Source organism: Oncorhynchus gorbuscha, linkage group LG04 (genome assembly GCF_021184085.1).
Source record: "Oncorhynchus gorbuscha isolate QuinsamMale2020 ecotype Even-year linkage group LG04, OgorEven_v1.0, whole genome shotgun sequence".
Lineage (NCBI taxonomy): Eukaryota > Metazoa > Chordata > Actinopteri > Salmoniformes > Salmonidae > Oncorhynchus > Oncorhynchus gorbuscha.
Window position 1 is genome coordinate 18,617,182 of NC_060176.1, and position 25,806 is coordinate 18,642,987.

The 25,806-nt window shown below is 44.4% G+C and overlaps 1 protein-coding gene across 2 annotated transcripts in view; it reads left to right on the top strand.

The window, feature by feature from the left end:
• The window catches only part of LOC124033125 (semaphorin-7A-like), a 38,106-nt gene extending 13,315 nt beyond the window's left edge, over positions 1–24,791 (top strand). The window contains exons 2-14 of one of the 2 annotated variants that reach the window (XM_046345065.1): positions 7,377–7,519; positions 8,552–8,599; positions 8,707–8,808; positions 8,902–8,995; positions 9,085–9,192; positions 10,904–11,046; positions 11,454–11,632; positions 11,787–11,895; positions 12,023–12,194; positions 13,266–13,381; positions 18,764–18,909; positions 23,466–23,524; positions 23,652–24,791. In XM_046345065.1, coding sequence (XP_046201021.1) covers positions 7,377–7,519; positions 8,552–8,599; positions 8,707–8,808; positions 8,902–8,995; positions 9,085–9,192; positions 10,904–11,046; positions 11,454–11,632; positions 11,787–11,895; positions 12,023–12,194; positions 13,266–13,381; positions 18,764–18,909; positions 23,466–23,524; positions 23,652–24,010 — 1,778 coding nt within the window. In that variant the 3' untranslated portion in view covers positions 24,011–24,791. The remainder of the gene's footprint in view (positions 1–7,376; positions 7,520–8,551; positions 8,600–8,706; positions 8,809–8,901; positions 8,996–9,084; positions 9,193–10,903; positions 11,047–11,453; positions 11,633–11,786; positions 11,896–12,022; positions 12,195–13,265; positions 13,382–18,763; positions 18,910–23,465; positions 23,525–23,651) is intronic. The other variant, XM_046345066.1, reaches the window with a different exon arrangement.
• The last annotated feature ends 1,015 nt before the right edge of the window (positions 24,792–25,806 follow it).

Genomic DNA, 25,806 nt, shown 5'->3' on the forward strand with positions numbered 1-25,806 from the left:
GCGCTTTTTAGGTTTCGCTAATTTCTATCGGCGTTTCATTCGTAATTTCGGTCAAGTTGCTGCCCCTCTCACAGCTCTTACTTCTGTCAAGACGTGTTTTAAGTGGTCCGGTTCCGCCCAGGGAGCTTTTGATCTTCTAAAAGAACGTTTTACGTCCGCTCCTATCCTCGTTACTCCTGACGTCACTAGACAATTCATTGTCGAGGTTGACGCTTCAGAGGTAGGCGTGGGAGCCATTCTATCCCAGCGCTTCCAGTCTGACGATAAGGTTCATCCTTGCGCTTATTTTTCTCATCGCCTGTCGCCATCTGAGCGCAACTATGATGTGGGTAACCGTGAACTGCTCGCCATCCGCTTAGCCCTAGGCGAATGGCGACAGTGGTTGGAGGGGCGACCGTTCCTTTTGTCGTTTGGACAGACCATAAGAACCTTGAGTACATCCGTTCTGCCAAACGACTTAATGCCCGTCAAGCTCGTTGGGCGTTGTTTTTCGCTCGTTTCGAGTTTGTGATTTCTTACCGTCCGGGTAGCAAGAACACCAAGCCTGATGCCTTATCCCGTCTGTTTAGTTCTTCTGTGGCTTCTACTGATCCCGAGGGGATTCTTCCTTATGGGCGTGTTGTCGGGTTAACAGTCTGGGGAATTGAAAGACAGGTTAAGCAAGCACTCACGCACACTGCGTCGCGCGCGCTTGTCCTAGTAACCTCCTTTTCGTTCCTGTTTCCACTCGTCTGGCTGTTCTTCAGTGGGCTCACTCTGCCAAGTTAGCTGGTCATCCCGGTGTTCGAGGCACTCTTGCGTCTATTCGCCAGCGCTTTTGGTGGCCGACTCAGGAGCGTGACACGCGCCGTTTCGTGGCTGCTTGTTCGGACTGCGCGCAGACTAAGTCGGGTAACTCTCCTCCTGCCGGTCGTCTCAGACCGCTCCCCATTCCTTCTCGACCATGGTCTCACATTGCCTTAGACTTCATTACCGGTCTGCCTTTGTCTGCGGGGAAGACTGTGATTCTGACGGTTGTCGATAGGTTCTCTAAGGCGGCACATTTCATTCCCCTCGCTAAACTTCCTTCCGCTAAGGAGACGGCACAAATCATTATTGAGAATGTATTCAGAATTCATGGCCTCCCGTTAGACGCCGTTTCAGACAGAGGCCCGCAATTCACGTCACAGTTTTGGAGGGAGTTCTGTCGTTTGATTGGTGCGTCCGTCAGTCTCTCTTCCGGGTTTCATCCCCAGTCTAACGGTCAAGCAGAGAGGGCCAATCAGACGATTGGTCGCATACTACGCAGCCTTTCTTTCAGAAACCCTGCGTCTTGGGCAGAACAGCTCCCTGGGCAGAATACGCTCACAATTCGCTTCCTTCGTCTGCTACCGGGTTATCTCCGTTTCAGAGTAGTCTGGGTTACCAGCCTCCTCTGTTCTCATCCCAGCTTGCCGAGTCCAGCGTTCCCTCCGCTCAAGCGTTTGTCCAACGTTGTGAGCGCACCTGGAGGAGGGTGAGGTCTGCACTTTGCCGTTACAGGGCACAGACGGTGAGAGCCGCCAATAAACGCAGGATTAAGAGTCCAAGGTATTGTTGCGGCCAGAGAGTGTGGCTTTCCACTCGCAACCTTCCTCTTACGACAGCTTCTCGTAAGTTGACTCCGCGGTTCATTGGTCCGTTCCGTGTCTCCCAGGTCGTCAATCCTGTCGCTGTGCGACTGCTTCTTCCGCGACATCTTCGTCGCGTCCATCCTGTCTTCCATGTCTCCTGTGTTAAGCCCTTTCTTCGCACCCCCGTTCGTCTTCCCTCCCCCTCCCGTCCTTGTCGAGCGCACCTATTTACAAGGTACATAAGATCATGGACATGCGTTCTCGGGGACGGGGTCACCAATACCTAGTGGATTGGGAGGGTTACGGTCCTGAGGAGAGGAGTTGGGTTCCGTCTCGGGACGTGCTGGACCGTTCACTCATCGATGATTTCCTCCGTTGCCGCCAGGATTCCTCCTCGAGTGCGCCAGGAGGCGCTCGGTGAGTGGGGGGGTACTGTCATGTTTGTCATTTATTATCATGTCTTGTCCCTGTGCTCCCCATGCTATTCGTTTCCCTCTGCTGGTCTTATTTGGTTCTTTCCCTCCTTCTATCCCTCTCTCTCCCCCTCCCTCTCTCACTCTCTCGCTCTCTCTTCTCTCTATCGTTCCGTTCCTGCTCCCAGCTGTTCCTATTCCCCTAATCATCATTTAGTCTTCCCACACCTGTTCCCGATCCTTTCCCCTGATTAGAGTCCCTATTTATTCCTTTGTGTTCCGTTCCTGTCCCGTCGGTTCCTTGTTTAGTATTCACCATGCTGTGATTGCGTTTCGCCCTGTCCTGTCGTGTTTTTGCTGTGATTGTGTATCGCCCTGTCCTGTCGTGTTTTTTGCCTTCATCAGATGCTGCGTGTGAGCAGGTGTCTCTATCAACTACGGCCTGCGCCTACCCGAAGCGACCTGCAGTCTGTGGCCGCTTCTCCAGTTATTCCCCTCTACAGACTAGAGGATTTTTGTTATTCCCTGTGTGGACTTAAATAAACTCTGTTTCTGTTAAGTCGCTTTTGGGTCCTCTTTCACCTGCATGACAATACCTAGGTGTCTGGTTAGACTGTAAACTCTCCTTCCAGACCCACATCAAACATCTCCAATCCAAAGTTAAATCTAGAATTGGCTTCCTATTTTGCAACAAAGCATCCTTCACTCATGCTGCCAAACATACCCTTGTAAAACTGACCATCCTACCATACCTTGACTTCGACGATGTAATTTACAAAATAACCTCCAATACCCTACTCAACAAATTGGATGCAATCTATCACAGTGCCATCCGTTTTGTCACCAAAGTCCCATATACCACCCACCATTGCGACCTGTACGCTCTCATTGGCTGGCCCTCGCTTCATACTCGTTGCCAAACCCACTGGCTCCATGTCATCTACAAGACCCTGCTAGGTAAAGTCCCCCCTTATCTCAGCTCGCTGGTCCCCATAGCATCACCCACCTGTAGCACGCGCTCCAGCAGGTATATCTCTCTAGTCACCCCCAAAACCAATTCTTTCTTTGGCCGCCTCCTTCCAGTTCTCTGCTACCAATGACTGGAACGAACTACAAAAATCTCTGAAACTGGAAACACTAATCTCCCTCACTAGCTTTAAGCACCAGCTATTAGAGCAGCTCACAGATTACTGCACCTGTACATAGCCCACCTATAATTTAGCCCAAACAACTACCTCTTTCCCTACTGTATTTTTATTTATTTAATTAATTCATTAATTTTGCTCCTTTGCACCCCATTATTTTTATTTCTACTTTGCACATTCTTCCATTGCAAATCTATCATTCCAGTGTTTTACTTGCTATATTGTATTTACTTTCCACCATGGCCTTTTTTTGCCTTTACCTCCCTTATCTCACCTCATTTGCTCACATCCTATATAGACTTGTTTCTACTGTATTATTGACTGTATGTTTGTTTTACTCCATGTGTAACTCTGTGTCGTTGTATGTGTCGAACTGCTTTGCTTTATCTTGGCCAGGTCACAATTGTAAATGAGAACTTGTTCTCAACTTGCCTACCTGGTTAAATAAAGGTGAAATAAAAAAATATATATATGTCCAATGGCCGATGAGCACCGATACATTTTATCTATAATTTCATTCCATTATTTGTCTTCATATGACAAGGATTAAAAAGGATTTATTAGTAGGGTGTCAATTTGATTCATGATGATGACTGCTAGCTGAAAGTTGAAAGTATGATGTTGACATGATCAGTCCAATCAAAGTTAATGTATATAAAAAGTAATATGATGTAATTGTATCTGTGGCCAATAACCTTGAACCTTCTTGGATGGGCACTTCTAATGTAACTCTATTGCAGTACCCAAGGGGCTTGTATTTTAGAGCTCTACCCTTAGATTTGGCAGTGACCTAGTGTCCCCATGAGTGGCAGAACACTGAGCCAATCACGGCGCAATTAGAGACCATTACCAACGCTCCGTATTTAAAAGAGACCATGTTTGAATGGAGGCTTTATTGACTTAAAGATTTCATATAAATAAATAATACTCTGCCCCACCTGCCCTGAATGACGACCCTCCACTGCATAAGACGGAAGGTTACTCAAGGCAGAAACAAAATGAGGGTGGGTGGATGTATAACACGAATATCTAGCAACCCAAAGGTTGCATATTCTAATCTCATCACATACAACTTTAGCGTTTTAGCAACTTTAGCATTTTAGCAACTTTAGCTAACCTAACCTAACTACTAAACCTAACCTTAACCCCTAGCCTAGCTAACGTAACCCGGCTAGAAAACATCAGCTTAGCTACCTAGCCATCCTTAGCTAACATTAGCCACTACAAATTGGAATTTGTAACATATCATACATTTAGAAATTCGTAAGAAGTTGTACATTTTGCAAATTCGTAACATTTTGGACGAATTGCAGTTTGTAACATATTGTACAATTGCAATTTGTAATGTATCATACGAAAATTAATACATACCATACGAAATGTAACATATACTAAATGGAGTATCTCGGATTTACGTACAGAATAATACGAAATGCTCTGAGACCAGGTTGCAAAGACAGTATAGTACCAAGATAGACCACTGATCGTTGTTTCAAATGGGAACAAATGAGTCATAGTGGGCAGAACAAGCATGGAGGTGGGCAGAGCAAAGCACGAACTAGCGAGATCCTATCGGCGTGTTCTAGCATGCATGTTCGTATTTCCATTAGGGAACACCTACTCTGTGAAGTGTAACTCAATTTGCCTTTGCACTCCTTTTAAAAACAATGCATTTTTTAAACTTTGGCAAAGAGTAAAGTATAATTTGGGCTCCCGAGTGGCGCAGCAGTCTAAGGCACTACATCTCAATGCTTGAGGCGTCACTATAGACACCTTGGTTCGATTCCAGGCTGTATCACAACCAGCCATGATTGGGAGTCCCATAGGGCAGTGCACAATTGGCCCAGCGTCGTCCACGTTTGGCCGGTGTAGGCTATTTTGTGAATAAGAATTTGTTCTTAACTGACTTGCCTAGTTAAATAAAGGTCAAATAAAAAAAATACAAAACTTTGTCCACTCTGTGCCAAAATGAATCTCGTTCCATCTTCCCACACTGCAGGCAACTGGGCTTCCTCTGACTACCAGTTGAAACTCCAAGCAGATGCTTCACATTTATACATCCAGTGAAATAGCTGTCTCATTGTTCTATCTGTGACAGTACTTTCTGAAGATAGGCAGGAACTGCTTCTCAAATAGAAACCCCCGATCACACTTGTAGGCGACGTTGGCTAGCTAAGCTCATGCATAGAAACACATCATTGGGTCTAAAGGTCATGTGCAGGCCATCAAATCAAAGACACTCCTTCGATGTGAAGTTGTTTTAAACAGAAATTAAAAATGTGTAATTTTGTCACTTTCAGAAGGTTGGAATTATAACATATTAAACTACTTAAAGACATTTCACTTCTCTCATTTACTTCTCAAACCCCAAACCCCGGTCTGGTCTGTTTCGCAAGCATTCCCAGAAGTCTCACAATGTTGCGTATCTGGGTTTAGAAACTCTGTGGTGCTTTGCCGGAATGTGGAAACATACCTTAATCCAGGGATGGAATATGTCGTTGTACTCATAATCATCCCGAATCAAGAATATTTATATACTGCTTGTTTTGAATTAAACTGCAGTTTTCGTCAGCATGCTAGGCTCGCTAATGCAATAGCAGGACATTGGATTCCATAAAAAAAATGATTGCAACAATAATAACAACATTACACATCAAAACAGGGACATTCATGTGAATACAATGAAAGATATGTAATAACAATGCAACGCCTAGAGTTGCTTTAGCATTACCTCACCTAGCATGCTGACGATAATGGCAGTTTAATTAAAAACAAACAGTATTTCAATCTTCTCGATTCACCTTTCATCATTTCGTGATGATTAGATGTACAATAATGCATGCTATACCTGGATGGAGGTATACCGTGCCGGGCTCTGGCTGTCCACATTATGGCGTAGCACCGTTCCGAGAGAAATTAAAGAGAGTAGGATCCTTTTTGCGCTTCTCCAAAAGTACAAGAACATGAACCATATTTCACACCTTTGTCATTAGCCAACTCTGGTAAGGAACACAAACTATTTATACTCATACAAGCCTGCGTTCATTGCACGCAGAGTCAGGGTATATGCAACAGTTTGGGCCGCCTGGCTCGTTGCGAACTAATTTGCCAGAATTTTACGTAATTATGACATAACATTGAAGGTTGTGCAATGTAACAGGAATATTTAGACTTATGGATGCCACCCGTTAGATAAAATACGGAACGGTTTCGTATTTCACTAAAAGAATAAACGTTTTATTTTTTAAATTATAGTTTCCGGATTTGACCATATTAATGACCTAATGACCTAAGGCTCATATTTCTGTGTGTTATAAAGTTATAATTAAGTCTATGATTTGATATTTGATAGAGCAGTCTGACTGAGCGGTGGTAGGCAGCAGCAGGCTCGTAAGCATTCATTCAAACAGCACTTTTGTGCGTTTGTCAGCAGCTCTTCGCAATGCTTCAAGCATTGCGCTGTTTATGACTTCAAGCCTATCAACTCCCGAGATTAGGCTGGTGTAACCGAAGTGAAATGGCTAGCTAGTTAGCAAAATAGTCCTATAATTCCTATAATAACCTCAACCTAAAACTTCTTACCTGGGAATATTGAAGACTCATGTGAAAAGTAACCACCAGCTTTCATATGTTCTCATGTTCTGAGCAAGGAACTTAAACGTTAGCTTTTTTACATGGCACATATTGCACTTTTACTTTCTTCTCCAACACTTTGTTTTTGCATTATTTAAACCAAATTGAACATGTTTCATAATTTATTTGAGGCTAAATTGATTTGATTGATGTATTATATTAAGTGTTCATTCAGTATTGTTGTAATTGTCATTATTACAATAATCGGTATCGGCGTTGAAAAATCATAATCGGTCGACCTCTAGCCTATACCCACATTATGGAAATATGCTCTGCTACGGTAAAGTTAGAAGGACAAACTCATCTGGCACAACGTGAAATATTAACCCTATTCAAATTTGGTCACTGGGTACCTTCTTTTATTTAACTCTGACAATACACTGTGTGTACAAAACGTTAGGAACACCTGCTCTTTCCATGACATAGACTGACCAGGTGAAAGCTAGGATCCCTTATTAATGGGATCAATCATGGTTTCCAAGAAGTTATCCTAGTTCCAGAAGTTCCAGAGTGTAATCTCAATGAGCACATTTTTGCATGAACACATGTCCAGTCATATGTTTTCTTAATTATTTATATCTCTGTGTCCTCAGATGTGAGCTTCCTAAGAATCAACCTGTCTGGGAATAACAGCCGTATAGAGCTCTTGCATGGCCCTCATGACAACATAGTATATGCTACAGGCAGCATAAACCTGTTCCAGACAAACTTCCACAGTTCTATGACCTCTGAAATGGTAGTATGACTGAGTTACATACCCTTACTGCAAACCTTACTTGTGTATTGTTTTGCTTTGTATTGATTTAGCTCTATTCAGGTTGTGCTCTAAGTAGGATTGTCCAATACAGTTGCTGTAATGTAATTGATGGGAATAACAGAGGGAGGGTTATTGATATTTTTACAGTAAATATTTAGCTAAACAGTCCTTCCCCTCTTACATGCTGTAGACTAGATTACATTGAAATGGATGTATTGAACATTGTACTGATGGGTTTGGATTTTTGAGCTTTAACTATTATTAATCATTAGTCCTAATAGAGACATGACGGGTGCCTTAGCCCAGAGTTTACACCAGGAGATGTCTGTAGGAGGAAATGTTATGGTGGGTGTAATTAAGCTTAAATGTAAATGAGAGGCTGAGTGCAGGGAAAACATGTGGCAGTACTGATAAGGGAAGAGTGATGTGGATAAGGGGATCAAGGTCAGGTCACCAAGGTCAGGTCACGTTATGGGAAAAGGAACCGTTTATTGCCAATATTACTTAGTTTCCTGCCTAGCAATAAAGATGCGATGTTTAGCGAGAAGGAGGAGACTCAACCCAAAGTGGGGTACATATGCTGCCACTATTGTAACCTTGTCTTTGTCGATTCAGCTGTTTGATCCTTTGGGAAGAATTAAGTTGGTTTAAGCTTTCGTAGTGTCCGGCGAGTTCTTACTCTGATAATTAGAACCTATAGTACTCTACATGTACAGATGTAGGATCTTACTTTTATCACTATGTCATTGCTGCACAGCAGGAAATGCAAACTTGTTATATATTCAAGGTTTAAAAAGGCTTTTAAAGCTTGCAATTTCCACTTTAAAATGTCACTTGATTTACCCTAAAGAAAAAGGTATCAACGCCTACAAAAAATGTCCATTAATTATTATCCATATAATAATTCACATGTCCTGTTGCTGCATGAGTATTTTCCTGCTCTATTAAACTGGCTCAAATGAAGATCCTACATCTGTACCTGTACAATGTTTTTAATGATTGCCTTTGCAGGGTCCTGTGTTTGGAGAGGGTTGTAGAAGTAATGATCCCACATCTCCAGTGAGTATCATGTAAAGATGAGAGGATGTTGGTTTTATAGTACAGGTCATTACTAAAGTTACACAATAGAATATTTTGTATACAACCAGTTCTGTTTTGTCCTTCAGGACTGTCACTATAACATCACTGTTTTATGCAAGACTAAAGATCCAAACCAACTGTTCCTGTGTGGAACCAATGGACAACAACACACACTGTGCTGTTACATGGTATGGGACATACTTTTCATTATATAAGTATACAATACTTTTCATGGTACCATTTTGCCATTGGCGTGTTAACACAAAACAATTCCACTGTAGAACCCATCAGACGACCCGTTTATCTGCACTCCATCCAAGGACATCCAAGACATTAAACAACACATAAATGAAAGAGAGCCGTCGCTCCTCATTGGTGAGGAAAATGTCTAAATGGAAAACATTACCCTATAATATGACCTAATGTTCAGGAGTGGTTATTGAGCTAATGTGTTGTGTCTCCAGGTTCTCCTGAGGTAGAGCAGTTCTACACCACTCACTCCGGCACAGAGCGTTCCGTGGGGATCAACAGGTTCGGGAAGAACAGACTATGGACAGAAAACCGTGGAACAGGTATGGAACAGGGCGAGAGAACAAGACATGGCCTGACATTGTTTTGCGTAGTACTGTATACAGTGCCTTGCGAAAGTATTCGGCCCCCTTGAACTTTGCAATCTTTTGCCACATTTCAGGCTTCAAACATAAAGGTATAAAACTGTATTTTTTTGTGAAGAATCAACAGCAAGTGGGACACAATCATGAAGTGGAACGACATTTATTGGATATTTCAATTTTTTTTAACAAATCAAAAACTGAAAAATTGGGCGTGCAAAATTATTCAGCCCCCTTAAGTTAATACTTTGTAGCGCCACCTTTTGCTGCGATTACAGCTGTGAAGTCGCTTGGGGTATGTCTCTATCAGTTTTGCACATCGAGAGACTGAAATTTATTCCCATTCCTCCTTGCAAAACAGCTCGAGCTCAGTGAGGTTGGATGGAGAGCATTTGTGAACAGCAGTTTTCAGTTCTTTCCACAGATTTTCGATTGGATTCAGGTCTGGACTTTGACTTGGCCATTCTAAAACCTGGATATGTTTAGTTTTGAACCATTCCATTGTAGATTTTGCTTTACGTTTTGGATCATTGTCTTGTTGGAATACAAATCTTCATCCCAGTCTCAGGTCTTTTGCAGACTCCATCAGGTTTTCTTCCAGAATGGTCCTGTATTTGGCTCCATCCATCTTCCCATCAATTTTAACCATCTTCCCTGTCCCTGCTGAAGAAAAGCAGGCCCAAACCATGATGCTGCCACCACCATGTTTGACAGTGGGGATGGTGTGTTCAGGGTGATGAGCTGTGTTGCTTTTACGCCAAACATAACGTTTTGCATTGTTGCCAAAAGGTGCAATTTTGGTTTCATCTGACCAGAGCACCTTCTTCCACATGTCTGCTGTGTCTCCCAGGTGGCTTGTGGCAAACTTTAAACAACACTTTTTATGGATATCTTTAAGAAATGGCTTTCTTCTTGCCACTCTTCCATAAAGGCCAGATTTGTGCAATATACGACTGATTGTTGTCCTATGGACAGAGTCTCCCACCTCAGCTGTAGATCTCTGCAGTTCATCCAGAGTGATCATGGGCCTCTTGGCTGCATCTCTGATCAGTCTTCTCCTTGTATGAGCTGAAAGTTTAGTTTAGATACTCCTTCCATTTAAATATTATCGCTTGCACAGTGCTCCTTGGGATGTTTAAAGCTTGGGAAATCTTTTTGTATCAGAATCCGGCTTTAAACTTCTTCACAACAGTATCTCGGACCTGCCTGGTGTGTTCCTTGTTCTTCATGATGCTCTCTGCGCTTTTAACGGACCTCTGAGACTATCACAGTGCAGATGCATTTATATGGAGACTTGATTACACAGAGGTGGATTGTATTTATCATCATTAGTCATTTAGGTCAACATTGGATCATTCAGAGATCCTCACTGAACTTCTGGAGAGTTTGCTGCACTGAAAGTAAAGGGGCTGAATAATTTTGCACGCCCAATTTTTCAGTTTTTGATTTGTTAATTTTTTAAAAAATATCCAATAAATGTCGTTCCACTTCATGATTGTGTCCCACTTGCTGTTGATTCTTCACAAAAAAATACAGTTTTATATCTTTATGTTTGAAGCCTGAAATGTGGCAAAAGGTCGCAAAGTTCAAGGGGGCCGAATACCTTCGCAAGGCACTGTATCTGATCAGACTGTCCATGGACTGTCATTATTTCTCCTGTTCTTTTCCTTAGAACAGAGATATGTGAGTTTGGTGGCTAGCGGGCAGAGAGAGGATCGTCTGCAGGACAGACTATATGCTTTCTACATAGAGAAGAACCGAGGCCCGTGTTTGGGCTGTGATCTCTGGGTTCCCCGGGTTGCTCAAGTCTGCATGGTAAGCACCACAGGAGGTTGGTGGCACCTTAATTGGGGAGGATGGGCTTGTGGTAATAACTGCAGTCGAATCAGTGGAATGCTATTAAATACATCAAACACATGGTTTCCAGGTGTTTTAATGCCATTCCATTTGCTCCGTTCCGGCCATTATTATGAGCCGTTCTCCCCAGCAGCCTCCACTGGTAAGCACTACATACTGTAGAACATGAATCATGTTTGTACTGTATGTAATCACCAGTGTTGCAGTTCAGAAAATATTTGTAGATCTTTCATATGTGGTACCACTCCATTTCTGTCCATTTAAGCCCTTAATTAAGACTAATTCCATCGGGGGGCTCCTTGAGTGGTGTGTGCACTGCCCACTGTGATTATCTTAACATGTCTGTGGTTGCATGTGTGTTCCAGGCCGATCGTGGAGGACCTAAGGGTTATCTGCAGTTCAGGTGGATCTCCAAGCTGAGTGCCAGGCTCTTCTGTGGAGACCATGACAGCAGGCTGTACTTCACCCAGCTAGTGGACGTGAACACTGTTCTGGCAGAGAGGTGGCAGGATACCAGGGTCTATGCACTCTTCAGGAATGGCTGGTAGGACGACATACTGTAGATAGTTCAGAATGGACCTTAGTAACATACACAATAACAACACAACAGGAGCTGGTAGCAGGGACTCGTAGTACAGTTTATGACATGAAGTTGCAGTGGATAGTTGAAACTTGCTGAGCTCTGTGTCTATCCCTAGGGGTATGAGTGCTGTATGTGTCTACACCATAGAAGATATTGACCACATCTTTAAAACCTCCAACTTCACTGGGCACACGGGGTCCATTCCAAGCCCACGACCTGGGGAGGTATGCTAAACAATATACTCAACAATATGACTTTCTAGTCAGCGCCACTCCTTTACTCTGTATGTCTACAATATTGGACTGTATTCTGTGTATGTTGAAGTATACATACGTGTCCATCCTCTTGTAGTGTGTTGAAGACAGTACTAAACTCCCCATGGAAGTCCTGAAGATGGTGGACAAGGTTTCAGAGATGAAGGAGGGGGTCACCAGTGGGCCTCTCCTGGTCACTCACCAGTATTACCACCACATCTGCGTGGACAGAGTCCAAGGCAAAGGGAATGTCCTGTTTCTGTCTTTAGGTGAGAAGTTTTGATCTCTAGACGATGAATCATAAATGATCAGTCTGAAAGGAATGACGGGAAACCTTATGTTTGGAGACCTTTAACACCTCATTTGCTCACATTGTATATAGACTTGTTCATACTGTATTATTGACTGTATGTTTGTTTTACTCCATGTGTAACTCTGTGTCGTTGTATCTGTCGAACTGCTTTGCTTTATCTTGGCCAGGTCGCAATTGTAAATGAGAACTTGTTCTCAACTTGCCTACCTGGTTAAATAAAGGTGAAATAAATAAATAAAAATAGACCCCTTATGACCCTGCAGCAAGTGATGATAAGGAGCCATATTGTGTATATGTACAGTAAATTTATAGGAATGTGGATAAGATGAGAAAGTTTCCATCTTATACGTACCCAAATTTCAAGAGACAGAGGCTTTCAGAAGGTTGAAATACTATTGACCATATATGGTACTACAAGGTGTAAAGTGACACTTTATTTTGACGATGTAAGGTGTAGTAAAAAGCCTGTCAATAGTTTATTTTGAAGTTTAAAAAGAGAGCTATGGGGAAGTATACTCTTATCACACTGTGCTGGGAGTCTTTGCCAAGCCACAGTTCATTTCCCTTCATGGCACACATAGACTTATGCAATCAACCCTAACTTGAGATGAATGCTTGCAAAACAGTTTGTAGGGTGTCAGAGATGTACAACCCGGACATGAGACTGATGAATGTAATTGAAGTACAGTATCGGATGCATTACTGTAGCAATAGTCATAGATACTCATAAATATGGTGAGTGGTGTAATATGACTAGAGGATGTCTCAACATTATGATGAAACATGAACTATTGTGTGTGTGTTATGCTTAAATGACTATGTTGACATTTCTTACACACATATTTTTGTAATGTTTGACTCTCACTCATATCCTCAATGATGAATGACTGCTGTTTGACACTGGCTGTGTGTGTGTGTGTGTGTGTGTGTGTGTGTGTGTGTGTGTGTGTGTGTGTGTGTGTGTGTGTGTGTGTGTGCGTGCGTGCGTGCGTGCGTGCGTGCGTGCGTGCGTGTGTGTGTACACTAGAGAATGGAGGGATTCATAAGGTTCTGGAGAGGGATGGTCAAGTCTTCATCATCGCTGAGTTACAACCTTTTAACTACAGCGCACACATCCTTAGTATGATGTTGCACTCATCCACGGTGAGTCAAGGAACACAGCCCACACCGAAACCTCCCCGTTGAGATCCAACAATGGTAGCAATGTAGTAATGAGACATTGAGTGGAATAGACAGAGTCAAAGAGATCCTTTTCAAACCATGTTTTAACATGTGTATCAGTTACTTGATCACGGCTGAACATTTGATGTTAGAACTGTAGATGTTGCTGTCCTTAAAATGCATTCCATCTGCGTATCAGTTGATGGCATTGTGGATTTAGTTGGATAATAAGTATTGGCCACAGGTTTGAAATCACATGCCTTATTCAAATACACAGAATGTTGTAGGCTGTTGCTAACGTTATATCCATCTCCAATGCGCCCACATTGGAAGGTGGTTTCCAAAATCTGAACACAATACGCCCCAGAGGTCTGAACGGGATGGGAGGGACACTAGACAGCAATCCAAGATGACGTAGCAGTCAGACGTCTTTGTCCTGTTGTGTCCCTTGTATATATATTTTTACATCTTTTTCTTCGCATATCTTTTAAAAATATTTTCCTAAACCTCAACTTCTAAATACTCTCCTGCAACCCGCCTCACCCAATGTGGCGTGGATCTGCTTTTTTTATCTAAAGTATTTCTATTTACTTCGGATCTGGAATCCCTCAACTGAAGCTAGCCAGCTAACTAGTTACCAGCTATCAGTCAGCAAACCATTGCTAGCGGTCATCAGCTAACCTTTAGCTCGGGAAAGCTCTCGCCAGTTCGAACAACGTGACTCAAACCAGAGCATAACGGACCTATTTTTTCTTTTTTTCTTTTTTTTCTCTTCATATCCCCGGATTCCTACCGCAAACTCGGAACATTTTCACCTGGATAGCTAACCGCAATCCCGGGTCTGGCTAGCGTTTCCATCCTGGAGCAAGCAACAATTAGCCTGAAGATAGCCCGGCTAGGGCTCCTGTGCTACCACCGAAGCCCACTCCTGGGCTACAATATTCGGACCCCTTCTACTGCCGATCGGCGGAACCCCGCTAATCCTCTATTTCTAGAATACTGACATAATCTGCCCGAGGATTCCAACAGGCCTCTAAGGTGCGACGTCCGCTGAAGGCCCATTCTGCTAACCCCGGTCTGCTAGCTACCTAGAGCTACTTGGAACCCTACTAATCCACGACTGGTCTATCGACGTTACCGCACGAAGATGCAAAAACAGACTTCCATCCATCGCGACGTCCCCCAAAAGTCCCCCAAAGGCCCTTCTGCTAACTTGCTAGCCCCAGTCTGCTAACTGCTAGCTTGCTTGCCCCGGTCTGCTAACTGTTAGCTTGCTAGCCCTGGTCTGCTAACTGCTAGCGTGTTTAGCCCCGGCCTACTAACTGTTAGCTTGTTAGCATCGGCCTGATAACTGTCTGAATCGCCGTGTCCCCAGTCAGCCCAACCACTCACTGGACCCATATGTTCACTTGGCTACGCATGCCTTTCTCTAATATCAAATTGCCTCGTCCATTACTGTCCTGGTTAGTGATTACTGTCTTATTTCACTGTAGAGCCTCCAGCTCTGCTCAATATGCCTTAACCAACCATGTTGTTCCACCTCCTACATATGCGATGACATCACCTGGTTTAAACGTCTCTAGAGACTATATCTCTCTCATCATTACTCAATGCCTAGGTTTACCTCCAATGTACTCACATCCTACCTTACCTTTGTCTGTACACTATGCCTTGAATCTATGCTATCGTGCCCAGAAACCTGCTCCTTTTACTCTCTGTTCCGAACGTGCTAGACGGCCAGTTCGTGTAGCCTTTAGCCGCACACTTCTCCTACTTCTCCTCTGTTCCTCTGGTGATGTAGACGTTAATCCAGGTCCTGCAGTGCCTAGCTCCACTCCCACTCCCCAGGTACTCTCATTTGTTGACTTCTGTAACTGTAAAAGCCTTGGTTTCATGCATGTTAACATTAGAAGCCTACTCCCTAAGTTTGTTTTACTCACTGCTTTAGCACACTCTGCCAACCCGGATGTCTTAGCCGTGTCTGAATCCTGGCTTAGGAAAACCACCAAAAACCCTGAAATCCCCAACCCTAACTCATAACATTTTCCGCCGAGATAGAATACCAAAGGGGGCGGTGTTGCAATCTACAGCACAGATAGCCTGCAGAGTTCTCTATTACTATCCAAGCCTGTACCCAAACAGTTCAAGCTTCTACTTATAAAAATTAACCTTTCCAGAAACAAGTCTTTCAATGTTGCCGCTTGCTATAGACCACCCTCTGCCCCCAGCTGTGCCCTCGACACCATATGTGAATTGATTGTCCCCCATCTATCTTCTGAGCTCGTGCTACTAGGTGACCTAAACTGGGACATGCTTAACACCCCGGCCATCCTACAATCTAAGCTTGATGCCCTCAATCTCACACAAATGATCAATGAACCTACCAGGTACAACCCCAAATCTGTAAACATGGGCATCCTCATAGATATCATCCTACCTAACTCGCACTCCAAATACACCTCTGCAGTTTTCAATCAAGATCTCAGCGATCACTGCCTCATTGCCTGCATCTGTAATGGGTCTGTGACCAAACGACCACCCCTCATCACTGTCAAACGCTCCCTAAAACACTTCTGTGAGCAGGCCTTTCTAATCAACCTGGCTGGGGTATCCTGGAATGACATTGACTTCATCCCGTCAGTAGATGATGCCTGGTTATTCTTTAAAAGTGCCTTCCTCACCATCTTAAATAAGCATGCCCCATTCAAAAAAATGTAGAACTAGGAATAGATAGTCCTTGGTTCACTCCAGACCTGTCTGCCCTTGACCAGCACAAAAACATCCTGTGGCGTTCTGCATTAGCATCGAATAGCCCCCGTGATATGCAACTTTTCAGGGAAGTTAGGAACAAATATACACAAGCAGTTAGGAAAGCTAAGGCTAGCTTTTTCAAACAGAAATTTGCATCCTGTAGTACAAACTCGAAAAAGTTCTGGGACACTGTAAAGTCCATGGAGAATAAGAGCACCTCCTCCCAGCTGCCCACTGCTCTGAGGCTAGGAAACACTGTTACCACCGATAAATCCACTATAATTGAGAATTTCAATAAGCATTTCTCTATGGCTGGTCATGCTTTCCACCTGGCTACCCCTACCCCGGTCAACTGCCCGGCACCCCCCCACAGCAACCCGCCAAAGCCCCCACCATTTCTCCTTCACTCAAATCCAGATAGCTGATGTTCTGACAGAGCTGCAAGATCTGGACCCCTACAAATCAGCCGGGCTAGACAATCTGGAGCCTCTCTTTCTAAAATTGTTGCAACCCCTATTACTAGCCTGTTCAACCTCTCTTTCGTATCGTCTGAGATTCCCAAAGAAAGCTGCCGCGGTCATCCCCCTCTTCAAAGGGGGGTGACACTCTAGATCCAAACTGCTACAGACCTATATCTAGCCTACCCTGTCTTTCTAAGGTCTTCGAAAGCCAAGTTGACAAACATATTACCGACCATTTCGAATCCCACCGTACCTTCTCCGCTATGCAATCTGGTTTCAGAGTTGGTCATGGGTGCACGTCAGCCACGCTCAAGGTCCTAAATGACATCTTAACCTTCATCGACCTGGCCAAGGCTTTCGACTCTGTCAATCACCACATTCTTATTGGCAGACACGACAGCCTTGGTTTCTCAAATGATTGCCTCGCCTGGTTTACCAACTACATCTCTGATAGAGTTCAGTGTGTCAAATCGGAGGGCCTGTTGTTCGGACGTCTGGCAGTCTCTATGGGGGTGCTACAGGGTTAAATTCTCCGGCCGACTCCCTTTTCTATATACATCAATGATGTCGCTCTTGCTGCTGGTCATTCTCTGATCCACCTCTACGCAGACGACTCCATTCTGTATACTTCTGGCCCCTCTTTGGACACTGTGTTAACTAACCTCCAGACGAGCTTCAATGCCATACAACTCTCCTTTCGTGGCCTCCAACTGCTCTTAAATGCAAGTAAAACTAATGCATGCTATTCAATCGATCACTGCCCGCACCTGCCCGTCCATCCAGCATCACTACTCTGGATGGCTCCGACTTAGAATACGTGGACAACTACAAATACCTAGGTGTCTGGCTAGACTGTAAACTCTCCTTCCAGACTCACATTAAGCATCTCCAATCCAAAATTAAATCTAGAAATGGCTTTCTATATTGCGACAAAGCATCCTTCACTCATGCTGCCAAACACACCCTCGTAAAACTGACCATCCTATCCTCGACTTCGGCGATGTCATCTATAAAATAGCCTCCAACACTCTACTCAACAAATTGGATGCAGTCCATCACAGTGCCATCCGTTTTGTCACCAAAGCCCCATACATTACCCACCACTGCGACCTGTACGCTCTTGTTAGTTGGCCCTCGTTTCATACTCGTCGCCAAACCCACTGGCTACAGGTTATCTACAAGTCTCTGCTAGGTAAAGCCCCGCCTTATCTCAGCTCACTGCTCACCATAGCAGCACCCACTCGTAGCACGAGCTCCAGCAGGTATATCTCATATCCCAAAGCCAATTCCTCCTTTGGTCACCTTTCCCTTCCAGTTCTCTGCTGCCAATGACTGGAACGAACTACAAAAATCACTGAAGCTGGAGACTCATATCTCCCTCACTAGCTTTAAGCACCAGCTGTCAGAGCAGCTTACAGATCACTGCACCTGTACATAGCCCATCTGTAAACAGCCCATTTATCTACCTCATCCCCATACTGTATTTATTTATCTTGCTCCTTTGCACCCCAGTATCTCTACTTGCCCATTAATCTTCTGCACATCTACCATTCCAGTGTTTTATTGCTATATTGTAATTACTTTGCCACCATGGCCTATTTATTGCCTTACCTCCCTTATCTTACCTCATTTGCACTCACTCTATATAGACTTTTTGTTTTCTTTTTTTCTACTGTATTATTGACTGTATGTTTTGTTTATTCCATGTGTAACTCTGTGTTGTTGTATGTGTCGAATTGCTATGCTTTATCTTGGCCTGGTCACAATTGCAAATGAGAACATGTTCTCAACTAGCCTACCTGGTTAAATAAAGGTGAAATAAAAAATATAAAAAGACAGGGACAAATTCAACCATAACTATATTTATATCTCTATAATAATATTGTAGAATAAGCGGTGTTCTAATTGTAAGCCACTAACTTTGTTTTGCAGTCAAGTCATTGTTCCAGTATTTCCTACAATGTACCCTTTTGGGTTCCATGTAGAACTCTGTAAAGGGTTTTACATGGAACTCAAAAGGGTTCTACCTGGAAACAAAAAGGGTTCTTCGATGGGGACAATGGAAGAACCCTATTAGGTTCTATGTAGAACCCTTTTAGGTTCTAGGTAGAACCCTTTTGAGTACTAATGTTTTTGTGGTGTTGTGTTCAAGGGGAAGCTGTATCTGGCCTCCAGCAGAGAGTTGGTTCAGATTGACCTGGGCAGCTGTGAGCAGTATGGAGCCCAGTGTGAAGACTGTGTCCTGGCCAGAGACCCTTACTGTGGCTGGGATGGCCATCACTGCACCACAGCTACAAAGTGAGACCAAGCACAGCCTGCTTTCAGATTATAGCATCTGCTGTATAGATGTTTAATGGTGATTTGAAAATAGATTTCTCATGAATGGTTGCCGACATATTGCTTTCCTCTCTGTGTTTTCCTGTGAGCCTGTGAACCTTATTTTCCATCAGTTCAGCTCAACATGGCCAGAAACAGTTTTTCCAGAATGATGTTAACACACATGGCCCTTGTTCAAACTAATGTGGTGTCAGATGAGGCCACGAAAACAAACAAAATATAGTTCAAACAAATGTGATGTCAGCTGAGGCATGAAAACAAACACAATATACTTCATTAGATTAAATGTAACATACAAGTCTGTCTGCAGTGTGTGTCAGTGGGAAATGTTAGTTCTCACTCTGATCCCCACCTGCTGTTAAAAGTATACTACACTTCCTCTCGTGTAGTCAAACGCTCTATGCACTGTGGTTTCAGTTCAGCTCTGCAGTTTTAAATTTACATTTACATTTACATTTAAGTCATTTAGCAGACGCTCTTATCCAGAGCGACTTACAAATTGGTGCATTCACCTTATGACATCCAGTGGAACAACCACTTTACAATAGTGCATCTAAATATTTTAAGGGGGGGGGTGAGAAGGATTACTTTATCCTATCCTAGGTATTCCTTAAAGAGGTGGGGTTTCAGGTGTCTCCGGAAGGTGGTGATTGACTCCGCTGTCCTGGCGTCGTGAGGGAGTTTGTTCCACCATTGGGGAGCCAGAGCAGCGAACAGTTTTGACTGAGCTGAGCGGGAACTGTACTTCCTCAGTGGTAGGGAGGCGAGCAGGCCAGAGGTGGATGAACGCAGTGCCCTTATTTGGGTGTAGGGCCTGATCAGAGCCTGGAGGTACTGAGGTGCCGTTCCCCTCACAGCTCCGTAGGCAAGCACCATGGTCTTGTAGCGGATGCGAGCTTCAACTGGAAGCCAGTGGAGAGAGCGGAGGAGCGGGGTGACGTGAGAGAACTTGGGAAGGTTGAACACTAGACGGGCTGCGGCGTTCTGGATGAGTTGTAGGGGTTTAATGGCACAGGCAGGGAGCCCAGCCAACAGCGAGTTGCAGTAATCCAGACGGGAGATGACAAGTGCCTGGATTAGGACCTGCGCCGCTTCCTGTGTGAGGCAGGGTCGTACTCTGCGGATGTTGTAGAGCATGAACCTACAGGAACGGGCCACCGCCTTGATGTTAGTTGAGAACGACAGTTTGTTGTCCAGGATCACGCCAAGGTTCTTAGCGCTCTGGGAGGAGGACACAATGGAGTTGTCAACCGTGATGGCGAGATCATGGAACGGGCAGTCCTTCCCGGGAGGAAGAGCAGCTCCGTCTTGCCGAAGTTCAGCTTGAGGTGGTGATCCGTCATCCACACTGATATGTCTGCCAGACATGCAGAGATGCGATTCGCCACCTGGTCATCAGAAGGGGGAAAGGAGAAGATTAATTGTGTGTCGTCTGCATAGCAATGATAGGAGAGACCATGTGAGGTTATGACAGAGCCAAGTGACTTGGTGTATAGCGAGAATAGGAGAGGGCCTAGAACAGAGCCCTGGGGGACACCAGTGGTGAGAGCGCGTGGTGAGGAGACAGATTCTCGCCACGCCACCTGGTAGGAGCGACCTGTCAGGTAGGACGCAATCCAAGCGTGGGCCGCGCCGGAGATGCCCAACTCGGAGAGGGTGGAGAGGAGGATCTGATGGTTCACAGTATCGAAGGCAGCCGATAGGTCTAGAAGGATGAGAGCAGAGGAGAGAGAGTTAGCTTTAGCGGTGCGGAGCGCCTCCGTGATACAGAGAAGAGCAGTCTCAGTTGAATGACTAGTCTTGAAACCTGACTGATTTGGATCAAGAAGGTCATTCTGAGAGAGATAGCGGGAGAGCTGACCAAGGACGGCACGTTCAAGAGTTTTGGAGAGAAAAGAAAGAAGGGATACTGGTCTGTAGTTGTTGACATCGGAGGGATCGAGTGTAGGTTTTTTCAGAAGGGGTGCAACTCTCGCTCTCTTGAAGACGGAAGGGACGTAGCCAGCGGTCAGGGATAAGTTGATGAGCGAGGTGAGGTAAGGGAGAAGGTCTCCGGAAATGGTCTGGAGAAGAGAGGAGGGGATAGGGTCGAGCGGGCAGGTTGTTGGGCGGCCGGCCGTCACAAGACGCGAGATTTCATCTGGAGAGAGAGGGGAGAAAGAGGTCAGAGCACAGGGTAGGGCAGTGTGAGCAGAACCAGCGATGTTGTTTGACTTAGCAAACGAGGATCGGATGTCGTCGATTTTCTTTTCAAAATGGTTGACGAAGTCATCTGCAGAGAGGGAGGAGGGGGGGGGAGGGGGAGGAGGATTCAGGAGGGAGGAGAATGTGGCAAAGAGCTTCCTAGGGTTAGAGGCAGATGCTTGGAATTTAGAGTGGTAGAAAGTGGCTTTAGCAGCAGAGACAGAGGAGGAAAATGTAGAGAGGAGGGAGTGAAAGGATGCCAGGTCCGCAGGGAGGCGAGTTTTCCTCCATTTCCGCTCGGCCTTCCGGAGCCCTGTTCTGTGAGCTCGCATTGAGTCGTCAAGCCACGGAGCGGGAGGGGAGGACCGAGCCGGCCTGGAAGATAGGGGACATAGAGAGTCAAAGGATGCAGAAAGGGAGGAAAGGAGGGTTGAGGAGGCAGAATCAGGAGATAGGTTGGAGAAGGTTTGAGCAGAGGGAAGAGATGATAGGATGGAAGAGGAGAGAGTAGCGGGGGAGAGAGAGCGAAGGTTGGGACGGCGCGATACCATCCGAGTAGGGGCAGTGTGGGAAGTGTTGGATGAGAGCGAGAGGGAAAAGGATACAAGGTAGTGGTCGGAGACTTGGAGGGGAGTTGCAATGAGGTTAGTGGAAGAACAGCATCTAGTAAAGATGAGGTCGAGCGTATTGCCTGCCTTGTGAGTAGGGGGAAGGTGAGAGGGTGAGGTCAAAAGAGGAGAGGAGTGGAAAGAAGGAGGCAGAGAGGAATGAGTCAAAGGTAGACGTGGGGAGGTTAAAGTCGCCCAGAACTGTGAGAGGTGAGCCGTCCTCAGGAAAGGAGCTTATCAAGGCATCAAGCTCATTGATGAACTCTCCGAGGGGACCTGGAGGGCGATAAATGATAAGGATGTTAAGCTTGAAAGGGCTGGTAACTGTGACAGCATGAAATTCAAAGGAGGCGATAGACAGATGGGTAAGGGGAGAAAGAGAGAATGACCACATGGGAGAGATAAGGATCCCTATGCCACCACCCCGCTGACCAGAAGCTCTCGGGGTGTGCGAGAACACGTGGGCGGACGAAGAGAGAGCAGTAGGAGTAGCAGTGTTATCTGTGGTGATCCATGTTTCTGTCAGTGCCAAGAAGTCGAGGGACTGGAGGGAGGCATAGGCTGAGATGAACTCTGCCTTGTTGGCTGCAGATCGGCAGTTCCAGAGGCTACCGGAGACCTGGAACTCCACGTGGGTCGTGCGCGCTGGGACCACCAGATTAGGGTGGCAGCGGCCACGCGGTGTGGAGCGTTTGTATGGTCTGTGCAGAGAGGAGAGAACAGGGATAGACAGACACATAGTTGACAGGCTACAGAAGAGGCTACGCTAATGCAAGGAGATTGGAATGACAAGTGGACTACACGTCTCGAATGTTCAGAAAGTTAAGCTTACGTAGCAAGAATCTTATTGACTAAAATTATTAAAAATGATACAGTACTGCTGAAGTAGGCTAGCTGGCAGTGGCTGCGTTGTTGACTTTGTAGGCTAGCTGACAGTGGCTGCGTTGTTGACACTACACTAATCAAGTCGTTCCGTTGAGTGTAGTAGTTTCTACAGTGCTGCTATTCGGGGGCTAGCTGGCTAGCTAGCAGTGTTGATTACGTTACGTTGCGTTAAAAGAACGACAATAGCTGGCTAGCTAACCTAGAAAATCGCTCTAGACTACACAATTATCTTTGATACACAGACGGCTATGTAGCTAGCTACGATCAAACAAATCAAACCGTTGTGCTGTAATGAAATGAAATGAAAAATGTGATACTACCTGTGGAGCGAAGCGGAATGCGACCGGGTTGTTGAGTGCGGAAGTTCTATTCAGTAGACGTTGGCTAGCTGTTGGCTAGCTAGCAGTGTCTCCTACGTTAAGGACGACAAATAGCTGGCTAGCTAACCTCGGTAAATTAAGATAATCACTCTAAGACTACACGCTCTAAACTACACAATTATCTTGGATACGAAGACAGCAAAGACAACTATGTAGCTAGCTAACACTACACTAATCAAGTTGTTCAGTTGAGTGTAATAGTTTCTACAGTGCTGCTATTCGGTAGACGGTGGACGTTTGCTAGCTGGCTAGCTGCTGGGCAGATAGCAGTGTAGACTACGTTAGGACGACGAAATACGAAGTTGAAATAAATAACTATCACTCTGCCCACCACAAGATAGACACCCTACTACACCATAGACCGGAATGAGGAACCTCTGAGAGAAAAGAGACATTCACTATTTTCTGGTTGAGTTGCTTGTTGAGACTCCTTAACTCATATGTGCTTGTCTTTTTACAGTAAGACAATTCAGGATGTGGAGAACGGGAACCATCAGGTATGCAGCAACATGTCCAGAGGTGGGTAGTGTGTTACAGCCACCCTTGTATAAATACAAAACCATTTATTATGACCATGTACTAAAGTAAAGGATGGAAACCATCCACAATGGTTAGCTATGGAAGTCTTACAATGTTTTGCTCTTAGTTTACTTTCCAAGGTCACCAGTTGGCGCTGCAGATGGAATCAGAATTCCTCTATCTTCAAAGTACTTCCTCAGTTGCCCAACCTTGTCCAGCCATGCTGAGTACAGCTGGAGGCACCATGGCAACACCACAGCAACACCGTGCATCTCCACAGGGTCAAAGCACCAGTGTCTCCTGATAATAGAGAGCATGGGCCCTGAGCATCAGGGAACATACAGCTGTGTGTCTGAGGAGAGGGGCTACCACAGGACCCTGGTACAATATAAGTTACAGCTAGACAGTGGGGCCACAGGCCTGACCTCTCCCCGCTTGGCTTGTCTGGGTCTGGTACTAACACTGGTCCTGACTTTGCTCTGCTAGAATCAGCTCTGTGGGTTTTCACCCCAGCCCTATGACCTAGCGGACTTGACTTGGACATGTCTGCACTTGTACTTTGGTCTTGCTTACACCCACGCTACATCAAGAATAGTACATGACAGTCAACAGTCAAGTGACTGAGCCATTTCCTTTGTTTCTTTCACGATCAATTGGTCAAAAAACAGAACGCTGTAGAAGTTGAAGGAACTGCACTTGTGCTAAGTTAATGATTTATCTGGAGGAATTGGCCTTTATATATTTTATAATCATGCTCTTTTTTCTAATATGGAACTTTGCAGATGTTTCAAATATTTTATGTGACAATATGAATGTATAGTATATTGCTAAAACACTTATGTTTTAGACATTTTAGAAATATATATATATTTTCTTAACTTTTAAGTTTCACGCTAACAGCATGATAGTTTTAAATATATACAGTACCAGTTAAAAATGTTGACATTGCAGGGGTTTTATTTATTTGTACTATTTTCTACATTGTAGAATTATAGTGAAGACATCAAAACTATGAAATAACACATATGGAATCAAAAAACAAAACTAATTTGGGCCAAGAAACATGCAATGGACATTAGACTGGTGGAAATCTGTCCTTTGGCCTGATGAGTCAAAATTTTGGGTTCCAACTACCGTGTCCTTGTGAGACGCAAAGTAGGTGACCGTATGATCTCCGCATGTGTGGTTCCCACCGTGAAGCATGGAGGAGGAGGTGTGATGGTGCGGGGGTGCTTTGATGGTGACACTGTCAGTGATTTATTTAGAGTTCAAGGCACCTTTAACCAGCATGGCTACCACAGCATTCTGCAACGATACGCCATCCCGTCTGGTTTGCTCTTAGTGGGACTATCATTTGTTTTTCAACAGGACAATGACCCAACACACCTCCAGGCTGTGTAAGGGCTATTTGACCAAGAAGGAGAGTGATGGAGTGCTGCATCAGATGACCTGAACTCCACAATCACCCGACCTCAACCCAATTGAGATTTTTTTTGGGATGAGTTAGACCGCAGAGTGGAGGAAAAGTCCTTGAAGACTGAAAAGCATTCTAGGTGAAGCTGGTTGAGAGAATGCAACGAGTGTGCAAAGTTGTCATCAAGGCAAAGGGTGGCTACTTTGAAGAATCTCAAATATCAAATATATTTTGATTTGTTTAACACTTTTTTGGTTACTACATGATTCCATATGTGCTATTTCATAGTGTATGTCTTCACTATTATTCTACAATGTAGAAAATAGTAAAAAATAAAGAAAAACCCTTGAATGAGTAGGTGTGTCCAAACTTTTGACCGGTACTGTATATATTTTTTTCTGTTGCTTATTTATTTGTATTAATACATATAATTATAGTGAGCTCCAAAAGTATTGGGACAGTGACAATTGTTTGATGTTGTTTTGGCTTTGTACTCCAGCACTTTGGATTTAAAATTATACAATAACTTTGAGGTTAACCTCTACGGGGTGGGTGTCCCTAATGTGACTAGAATGACGTTGTATACAACAGCCAGCTTTCTGGGACATAGACATACATACAGTATGGGCAGAAAGCTTAAATTCTTGTTAATCTAACTGCAGTTTCCAATTAACAGTAGCTATTACAATGAAAAAAATCATGATATTGTTTGAGTGCACAACAAAACCCTTTATCAAAGCAACTGGTTTTATACATTCACCTCTGAAGGTAAATAATGTACTTACATGAAGTAATCTTGCGGGTCCCAGAGATAAAATATAGCATAGTTTTGTTTGATTAAATCCATTTTTATGTTCAAATGTAGGAA